The 10,473-nt window shown below is 34.9% G+C and overlaps 4 protein-coding genes and 2 pseudogenes across 6 annotated transcripts, besides 2 other annotated features; 2 read left to right on the top strand and 4 right to left on the bottom strand.

Annotated features, from left to right (window-relative positions):
• Nucleotides 1-8,974: part of a mobile genetic element that runs on past the window's edge.
• TVAGG3_0497590 lies at nucleotides 10-751 on the bottom strand (annotated as a pseudogene). The gene has a single exon. A coding segment is annotated over exon 1 (742 nt).
• TVAGG3_0497600 (uncharacterized protein) lies at nucleotides 780-1,073 on the bottom strand (the record flags this gene model as incomplete). The annotated part of the gene is made up of 1 exon (XM_051236461.1): nucleotides 780-1,073. One exon carries the CDS (start codon nucleotides 1,071-1,073, stop codon nucleotides 780-782), a length of 294 nt encoding a protein of 97 aa, XP_051094285.1.
• TVAGG3_0497610 lies at nucleotides 4,136-5,913 on the bottom strand (annotated as a pseudogene). The gene has a single exon. A coding segment is annotated over exon 1 (1,778 nt).
• Nucleotides 5,916-6,128, bottom strand: TVAGG3_0497620 (uncharacterized protein; the record flags this gene model as incomplete). The annotated part of the gene is made up of 1 exon (XM_051236462.1): nucleotides 5,916-6,128. One exon carries the CDS (start codon nucleotides 6,126-6,128, stop codon nucleotides 5,916-5,918), a length of 213 nt encoding a protein of 70 aa, XP_051094286.1.
• Nucleotides 7,880-8,276, top strand: TVAGG3_0497630 (uncharacterized protein; the record flags this gene model as incomplete). The annotated part of the gene is made up of 1 exon (XM_001285075.2): nucleotides 7,880-8,276. A coding segment is annotated over one exon (397 nt), but the record flags the coding sequence as incomplete, so codon positions are not given.
• On the top strand, nucleotides 8,342-8,863 carry TVAGG3_0497640 (uncharacterized protein; the record flags this gene model as incomplete). The annotated part of the gene is made up of 1 exon (XM_051236463.1): nucleotides 8,342-8,863. A coding segment is annotated over one exon (522 nt), but the record flags the coding sequence as incomplete, so codon positions are not given.
• Nucleotides 8,975-10,288: 1,314 nt separating the features above from the next.
• Nucleotides 10,289-10,336: a mobile genetic element.
• Nucleotides 10,337-10,473: the final 137 nt, after the last annotated feature.

Here is a 10,473-nt window from a genome sequence, read left to right on the forward strand (position 1 = left end):
ACAACTCCAACTTTGTCTGTTATAAGACTCTTCAAAGCATCTGAGTTCAAAACTTTTGTTGTATCTATACTTTGAAGTTCGTTACATACTATAAGTTTCATATTCTCTATTGAAGAGTTAAATTTACCGCAGATGTTTTCTAAGTTTGTCATATTAGGGTTCGAATAGCCCTCTAACAGTTTGCACAAAATATCTGTAAAGAAAGTGTTCTTACCAGTTCCTTGTTTTCCAATTATGATGAGAGCAGTTTCATTTTTAGCACTTGGATGTTGTAAGATGTTTGCAAACCAACATAAGATATACTCATAGACTCTTTCGTTTCCATTGCATATAATTTCTTTGACATGGTCTAACCAAGCTTCTATAACATTTTCTTTCCATTCTACTTGTTCGTATTTATATCCAGTGAAGATAGAATAGAAGTTTGGAGATGGTGTATAGAACTTTATACCTCGAACTGAAAAATCTTCTAACTTTGACAATAAGATATCCCAAGCATCTAACATCTTCATGCCAACTTGTACGACTTTTATTTTCTTAAGTTTCTGTCTACATTCTTGTTCTGAAACTATTGTTGCTCTTGGTTTGTTAAAGACAACATCCCATTCTTTCATGACATAACATTCTGGGGCAGAGTCAACATAAATGACTAAACGTTTCAAATTCTCGACTGCTTTGTTATAGTCTCTAAATGGACACATATTTCTGAAGCTTGGAAGTCATAAAAATCTGAAACGTCTATTCTGTACATTTTTATAAAAATAAAAAAAATATTTTTTTTATTCTTGACTTTGTTGTTGCATTTGTTCCATTTGTTGCATTTGTTGTTCTTGAGCTATTTGTTGTTGAAGTTGTTCTTGTAGTACAATACTTTCACCAGTTGCATCTTCCAATTCGAAACTTTCTGCCGTCATTGACAAATACATAGGACATAAAAGTTTTACAGGAACAAAGTTTGCGTCGACTAAGGTTAAGTTTATGTTTGCTAAAGTGTTTGAGTTTACTAAAGCTGAAAACTCTGCATTCGAATGAACAATAGGCAAACCAGCAGAGAAAGTGTTGTTTATACGCATGAGTATCTTTTGGTCATAGTAGTTTCTGTCGACATTCGAATAGCACTTTGAACCTAAGTTTGAAACAATATATAAATAGGTGTACTTAAAGTCAATGGAACAGACATTCCTTGTATGACACCTTTTCCTGTTATAGGAAACTGTTGGTAGTAAAAACCAGATATAAGTTTTGTATTATAGCTCATATCGTTTATATAAACTCAGTCGGACATCCAAACATAATGAAACCTGCTCTAGTTGCAGCACATGTTACATCCGTCCTTAAAGTATTAAATAAGTCAACAAAACCTGTTGGTGGTATATCTGAGTAAGTATCTTCAAAGAAGTATTTTTTACCATTCACAACAACAAAGTCTTCTGGTGTCAAAAGAGCAAAACAGGCTTTAGTCGTCATCGTGTTTAAGGTCAGTTTACAATATCGTCCTTGAGGACTTTGTAAGTTTGTTGTTATAGAATTATATGACTCAGGGTTTTTAGTCGTAATAGTATAAACCACTATGTCTTCTGCCATTTACTTAGCAAGTAAATTTTAATGAAATGTTGTGGTCGTCAAATATTTTTATGACGTCTGGGAAACTATATTTTAAGTTCAACGTTTCACCTCCTTTCATAACGTATATCTTGTCAATGACATTATATGAAACACCACAGCAACAATGTCGGGTTCTATTTCTTTGATGTTTATATCGTCTGCCTCTGTCAAAAGTTTCAATAGTTCTTTCAAAATTCATGAGGTGCGATGACATATGAGTTCACTTTTACAGGGTTGTGTTCGACCAAGTTTAACATTATACCCAAAGCTTGACAAATCTTCTCCTGAGTTTTAAGTTTGTCTTTAAGTTGTTGGTAGTCGTTTCGAATATCTGCAACAGAACTTAAGTCTCTGCTAACTTCAGGATATGTTGGTTGTTCTTTTACAGGAACTATTGTTATACCATCTTCGTCTTCGTATGGTTTCCCCACTTCAACATCTCTTTCTTTGACATTGACAACAACACTTTGACTGTTTGTTTGAGTTGGTGAATTTAACTTCACATCTGCCACCGCCATTAAACCTTTTGAAACACTTACGCTTCTATTTTTCGGAAATGACATTTTACTTAGAATAAAAAGATGGACGTATTTGAGTATCTCTTCGAATTGAAGCAAACAAAGTTTACACACACAAACAATACAAATACATTGACAGAATAGTTCTTTATACAAACAATGGAAAATGTTATAGAATAGCAGTCTTTGCTGAACCAAAATATTTTCATAAAGCAAAGAAAGTTGGTATAACTGAAATGGTGAAAGTTCTTGAAGCAGACAAAAATATAACAACAAAACTGACCGATATTTCTAAAGGTAAGTTTATATACAATATTATATCAAAACTGGCGTACTGTCAATATTTGACGGAGAGAAGTCAGTTCAAGAACAACTTACTGACCTGCTGCCAAAATCTGCTCGATGGAAGCTGTCGTTATGCCAATCTGAGGAGCCCCAGCAGGTTTCATCGAACGAATCTTCAAAAGAGCATCTTCCGTGAAAAGTGCTATTGGTTTTGTAAACTTCTTTGCTTTCAATTCATTGGACCGTCTCTGTCACCAGTATATTGTATTTGAACTGTACCAACAGTTGAAATACCACCCATAAAGTCTTCTGAGTCAGCAAATGGAATGCCAAGCCAAAAGTTTGAACGGTCTCCATTTGTATATTGAGTTTTTTGACCTCCTGTATGAGTCCATACTTTCACATATGGCATAATAGAACTTTGCATTTCAGGGTTAATGGTTGTTGTGAAGTTGTTGTTAAAGTTCATAGCATCTAATGTCAAGTTGTATGACCTCATATCCTCAACTGTAGAATATTCTTCTCTTGGATAATATTTGCCATCTATGTTTATATGGTATTTAATACCAGGGTTGTAGAAGCAAGAATAGTCATTTATAGTTCGTCTGAACAGTACAAACATAGTATCTGCATGTTTCATTGCAGTTGTTAAAGCAATATCTGTTCTTGCACCTGGGTCAGCACTTTGGTTTCCAACTTCACCTGCAAAGTCTTTGACAGATATTTGGTGTATAGGGAACATAAGTGGAACTGCAATATATTTGGCAGCTAAAGCATTTGAAATATCTGGGTCCAACATATAGACTGCAAGTCTGCTTTCTATTCTCTTGCATTCAAACTTTTCGCATGTGAACTTAACTGGGTCCCAAGCAGTTCCAGCAGCATTGAAATAATAGTTTACTTCAGTGTTGAGGTTTGAGAAACCAAAGTCTAAGTCAACTTTGTTTTTGCAAAAGTCGGCGAATGACATTTTATTTGCTCCCTTTACGTCTGTAAGAGTGAATGGGTCTTGTGTTGGTGCAATGACTAAGTTATTTTTGCTTGGAGTAAGTTCGATAGAAATTTTTCCTGCCCAGTTTGGCAAGTATCTTAAAAACCTGAAGATGAGGAAAGATGACAAAGGAACTCTAAGTTTCAGTTTTACTTTGGTTACTGCTGCTGCAGTTTGTCCAGAAAGGTTAACATAAACTCCTGGAACGTTAGGGTCAAGTCTTCTTATTTTCTCAATAGTTGCATACTGGTCTGTTTGTTCTCTAGCTTGTGGTTGTACTGAGTTTCTCAAAGCGAACCATTCATAGTTTGCCCATGTTACTGTTTGAACTAAGTCAGAGTTAGAATATATCTTATATCCCATGAAAACTTCTGGAGCATATTGGTATCCGACATAGAAAATTCCATTGCAACCTTTCTTGTCAGACAACTTGGCAGAAGGTTTTATTTCAATGTCTTGTTCCACGTATAAGAAAGAGTTGTCAATAGAAATATATGAAACCTGTCGCAAGCAATATCTACTGTTGTTGAAGAACCTTCTCCAAACTCACCTACGTTTCCATAAGAAACAGCAGTTGTATATTCGTAAGTTCCAGGAACTATTTCTGACCTTCTAATGGCATTGTCGCATTCGTTATACCATTCGGAAACATTTCCATTCATAGCATCCAAAACTGTTGGCGTTATATTCTGAGCGGCGTACATTTCATATGAGTAAAAATATAGAATAGTTGGATTTATATGTCATAATAGAACCCACGTGGACCAAGCTTTACTTTCTTCCTGACTGAGTTTTTAACTCTTCTTTTTCCTTCATTGCCCTCTGCTTGAAGTTGTTGCATCTTTGCATTATGTTCATCTAGTATGTTGCAAATTTCCCATGTCCTTTTTGCCTTTGGCTCTGGTCGCCCATCTCAGGTAACCTATATCCTAGAAAGAGTTTGTCATAGTTTGTATTTGAGTCTTCGCGTATTGTTTGCATGACTCTTTCCTGAGTTTCCGGTTCAAGCTCTTCAAACAGTGCTGTCCATATGGAATAAGCTCGTTTCCAAATATATGTTTTTGTAGCCATTCTGGTTTTCTTTCCATGTTACCATAATATCTTTTGTGAATGGGAAAGCTTTTACCCAATCTTTCAGTCTTGCGTCGTTTATTTCTGTAGTTGGTTTTATTTTGTCAAGGAACATGTTTTTCAATACTAACATTTCATTTGGTACTGTCCATTTGAGTTTTCTTAAATATTCATCCCTTCTCGGTTCATTGTCTGCAAAGTAAGTTTTTATGACATTTTGCAAACTTTCGTTTGCAAGGTCATGTACAATAGGTTCTCTTCCTTCTCTCTCCCTAACTTTCTTTCTAAACTCTTCACCAAATATACCATCTCTATGGTTCTGTGTAGTTCTTTGAGATAAATGTTCTAGAACGTCAGGTGTTATATTTCCATCAGCCATGTTCATTTCATACTGGTCCAAAATATCTGCATGTTTCATATCTTTCAATGGCATTAAAGCCGCGCTGAAAATACCAGCTATATCTGGTTCACCATTCACTTCCATTGCGTCTACAACTTCTTGGAATTGTGGTTGTAAGTTTATGAACCACCTATCCGGATTAGCTTTATGACCCCATCTCATTGTAGTTCCATCGTCTGCAGAAACAAAAGTAGGTTTGTTTCCATATTGGTTAGGTTCTGAATGAACTTTAAACAATGTTTCATTTCTATATGTTTTTGAAATTTAACCTTTTATTTTCACCGAGTTCATCCGAAGATTGAACGTTATAATGCTCGTAAGTAAAAAGGGTTGTTGTATTTGCGTACATTTCTTTCAGTTCTTCCATTCTATGCTGAATATTTTCATCTGATGTTGGAGTCTTTTGTATGTCGGCAAACATTTTTCGATATTCTTCTACTATGTCAGCCGAATTTTTCTTAGACTCTTGGAAAGATTCCATATTCTCCGCATACTCTTGTTGAGGGTCAAGATTTTTCGGCTGTTCCAAATCTTCATCTAGTTCTGTGAAGTTAGTTTCCAAAGGAGGGACTTGTTCGTTTCCTTCAGGCTCTTCTAGCTGTTGTTGCTGAACTATTTCTTCCATGTCTGGTTGTATCTGAACTTCTTCCTGTGGAGTTTCTTGTACCTCATCTGCTGGCATTTCATATATTCCGAGACCGTTTTTAACAAGTTCCCTATCTAAGTCATCCGGACTCATAAACCTTTCTTCTTTCGTTCCGTCTCTATTTTTTACGCGTTTCATGAAGAGAGTTGAATTATCATTTAGCTCTGACACCAAATATCTCGGAGTAAATTCAGTCATGTCATTTGGATGATATGCTATTAAATCATATCCCTTAGCGAGCTTGTATTTTCCAGGTTTGAAATTATATCCCATTTGGTGCTGAGCCATAAAGCTAAATAGGTTCGGGTCAGTATTTCCTTTTGAACTTTCTAATAGCTTCTTTATATCTGTCACTAAAGTCAATACTATCTGGGTAACCATAGTCTTCTTTAAGCATTTTTAAGAATTCTTGGTTTCCTTGTTCTCTACTTCTTTTATGTCCTTGCTCTGTTTGTGGTTGTTGTTGTGCAGGGTTTTGAACTGTTGGTTGCTGTGCTGGTTGTTGTGCAGGGTTTTGAACTGTTGGTTGCTGTGCTGGTTGTTGTGTTGGTTGTTGTGCTGGTTGTTGTTGTTGTTGTGTTGGTTTTGGTGCATGCCTGTGTCTGTGTCCATGTGACGATGTAAATGTTTTAGGTAGTCCTGGTGCAGGTGCTTCTCTTGGAGGGTTTGGTGGTATATAAGTTCCACTAGCTAGTATATAAGTTCCACCAGCTGGTATATAAGTTCCACCAGCTGGCACATATGTTCCATCTGCAGCATAATGTCCTACCTGACTTTTCGTTCTTAAGAAAGCATTTACTAGGTCTTTTTTGGTCTGTTGTAACTCTTTTTCTTGACTTTCCACAACGGTTGCTCTAACGGCGTCATAGGCACTTTGAACTGCCTGTCTCGTTGCTGCATCTGTTATTTTCGTCATATTTTGTGCTACTTCTCTTAACTCGTTGTCGAAACCTTCAGACTTCAGTTTCTTTCCAGATGAGAAGTCGTTCACTTGTTTCACCTTACTATGAAGAGCTTCGAAGGCATTCTTAAAGTCAGCATTCGTTAAAGCTTCATTTGAACTGTCTTCATCCGCTTGTATTTTTGTCCTTATTGACCCTATGAGTTGGGCTGCTTTAGCGTTGGCTTGGGCATCTAACCAGTCATTGTTAGCTTTTATATATTCTGCGCTTTTCATTGCCTTTTGCATAGCCGCGTCGTTATTTTTACTTTCTTGTGCTAAGTTTTCATACTGTACGGTTTGGTTTTGCAACTGTAAAAGTTTTTCTGCCTTTACATTTGCTTCAACTTCTTTTTTATACTCATCGCTATCCATATATGTCTTCAGGGCTTTTTGTTTTATCTCTTCATCTTTCAGTACTTTATATCGAGTAGTATGGTTTTTCAAATTTATGACATCTTGTTCCATTTTTGCTACTTCTGCTGCTTTTTCTGACACTTTTTTCGCATATTCCTCTGTACTTAGTTCTTTCAATTGTTCTTCTTTCTTCTTTTTCTCTACGTTTAACTCATTGAGTTTCTTTGTGTGTCTGTCATATTCTAGTTTCTTTTCGTTTTCACTTATTTGCTTCTGTATATCTATGTTTGACTTTTTGACATCTGTTATTTGATTTTTGAGTGAACTCAAATTCATTTGACTTTGAGGGTTATATGCTGTTCCGTCTGCAGCTCCACCATAGCCTGCCATTTTCGCTAAAAGTGCCGCTCTTAAACCTCCACTCTGTGCACCAACAACTCGGTTTAAAAGCATAGGATTGCTTGACATTTGTTGCAACATAGTGGGGTCATTCATTATTTGTTGTTGCAACTGTTGTTGTGGTGTTAGTCTTACTATTGGATGTTTCAATGCTCTCTTCCTCTTACGTATATTCTTACGTAGCTTACGTGGCATTTTAAGTGAAGTTAAAAAGCGGTTTTTGACAGATGTTTATATGACACTTCTTGTTCAGCACAAAAAACTACTCGGTCAAAGTGTTGTCAGTTTTGTAAAATAACCGTCCTATCTCATTCTATAAGGGAAAAAGGCTTCTCAAAGTATACTTCCTTGGAACGCCTGTAACTTTTCCTGTAGCGACGATAGACCCTTACTTGTCCAGACAAAGTTACACTATTTTGAGTGCTCTACAAAAAAGTCAACGGCGACGACTCTCAAAAACCGTTGTGTAAAAAGTTTTACCGTTGGACAAAAAAGTATATATAGAAAACAAAAAACGTTTATAGTTCATTCAATATTTGAGATGGAACGGTTTTCCAACGGTAACTATTAAATAAAATAAAATTATAGAAGGGGTTACCGTTGACGAAAACGGTTTATTTTAAACTTTTCTATGAGTAGTCCGAAAAAAACAGTTCATTTTTGTCTAATGGCATTCGCTAGCGTGTTCGCTCCAAATTCACCTGAAGAAATTGCTTGCAAACTTTCAGCACCCACAGGTTTAGAGCCTCAATATCAAACTGCAGCATCTACACATTCTCCAAGCAGAACAGACAATTCACTCAATCCAAAGCCACTTTCACTACCAAAAACAATACCAAACGAGCTCCGTATTACAAAGAACCACAGCAACGCTGAACTACGCAAAATACTACTCAGATTGTCTGAAGAATACTTCAATTCAAAGCCAGAAGAAAGAGTTCCTGCAACTTTTAACAAAGAATATTGTGAACAACTCAACAAAGTTCTTGCAGACTTTACCAAACTACAAAAAGAAACACCTGACCCATTCGAATTAGGTGACACAATTGTCAACTATTTTCCAACAATAACAAAGATAATGGTTGACAGAACTATATGTCAGCTTATTGAAAGTCTTCCACCCAAAGCTGCAAAAAAAGTCGAACAGTTTTGGGTCGAATTCAAATTAAAGAGTTATGGATATCAGGATGACGAAGAAGAACGTGAGTACGGACAAGAAACAGCAAAATGGCAATGTCTTAGCTCACTCAACCCCAAGTTCAAACCATTATTTTACTCAGACAACAACACAATTCAAGTACGCAAAATTGCTATTCATTTCGTTAACCAAGCAGAAGACATTGAAGAAGGAGACTCTATCTCAGTTTATGTTTGCTACTGCAAATTTTTCAAGGACGAATTTGGAGGACCAATTCTCATGCATGTCTTCAAGCCACGTCAGCAACTCTACGTTGAAACTGAAATAACACTCATGCATGGAATGTATCTCAAGTTTGAAAGCCAATTGGAAAACACATACAACATTTGGCTTTCATACATTCAGTTCGATACACCAGATGACTTTGATGTTGAAGAAGAAGACTCTACTCAAGAAGATGAACCACAAGACTCAATCCAAGAAGAGTCCTCCGAATTCACACCAGAAGACTAACAATTTTCCGAATAAAAACCTCATTTTTTACTAAACATCTTCGGGGCTAGAAGGGGCGCAGCCCCTGGAAGCCCCACTACCTTTTTTTTTTTTTTTTTTTTTTTTTTTTTTTTTTTTTTTTTTTTTTTTTTTTTTTTTTTTTTTTTTTTTTTTTTTTTTTTTTTTTTTTTTTTTTTTTTTTTTTTTTTTTTTTTTTTTTTTTTTTTTTTTTTTTTTTTTTGGATATGATGTCAAAAGTTAAAACATAACTTAGGATCTTGAGAAAAATGAAAACAAAAATTACATAAAAAAGAAAAATTTTATCTAATTTGTTTTTTTGGACGCGAATAAGTAATTTTATTGAATTTCAATACGACACATAGATTTTATTATTAGTAATAAATATAATGGTTTACTATTAACAAGGAACCTAAACTAATGAAAATTTTGATTTCAAATATTGTATATGATTATCATAGATTACCAAAATATATTGCTATTTATGAGGATATAATATTGATTATTAGTAAATCGTATAAATTTAATAAATATACATGAATATTGAATGAATTTCTTGATTCATAGGGGTAAAACGCGCTTTTATATGATTTAGACAGAGAATTTATGAGATGTAAATAACACAATAAAGGTTTATATTGAATATTTTCTAAAAATAAATCGAAATTATAAAAAAACAATACATTTATTCATTGAAACTACTTGGACAAATATGAAACAAGCATTCAGCAATACTTTTGAGACTTCAACGCATCTGATAATTTTTATATAACTTCACCTCTTATGCTTAGAGTGGAGGTATTGAGATCGTATAAGTATAGATGAGCTCACATTCAGATATGATGTGTGAACTTCTGTTTTCACTGCAATTTTGAATCAGAATAAACTCAAAACAAGAATAAAATGATATACTCACTCTCTAAAATGTGTTCGAGATTTAAAGTTGTATGAATAAAACGATTCATCTTTCGAAGCCTCCCATTTAATGAGAGACTTCGAAAGATGAATGTATTCATGTAGATGAAATACTATATATGACCATGTGTGATACTAAAGATATCAAAATGTTCATTTTTAAGTGCAATAGAAGGGTTATCTCTCGTAAAATCTCAATTTAAGGAAGATTTAGAAAGAACTCCTTTCCTAAGTAGATAGTGTGTGGTTTCTGTCTTTTGGTTGATCAGGAACTATGAAATTAAGTCGGACAGAAAGAAGTTCTTTCCAAAACAGACTCCAAATGAGTTGTTCGAAAAGACTTCCTTCTGTATATGGATAATTGTAGTTACCGCACTGAAGTATGTGATTGTGATGATGGAGTTCTCGATAAATCTAAATCGGATTAAGATTAATTGAAAACTCAAGTAATTCTTTGAAATCTTGTGTTGTCTGGCACTATAATAACCAAAGAATGAGAATATTTGTTGAATGATGAGTACGTGTGCTCGGCATTCGCCGAGCGAATTGAGTTTAACGTACTATGAAAAGTGACAAATTTGGGCTTTTTTTCCTAGGGTTATGATCTCTTCCTTTCTGCTCAATACGACAGAAATGAAAGAATGAATTTGTACTCCCTAATTGATTACTACAATCTGTATCTATCTTTAACATAGAAT

The sequence above is a fragment of the Trichomonas vaginalis genome, chromosome II (assembly GCF_026262505.1).
Source record: "Trichomonas vaginalis G3 chromosome II, whole genome shotgun sequence".
NCBI lineage: Eukaryota > Parabasalia > Trichomonadida > Trichomonadidae > Trichomonas > Trichomonas vaginalis.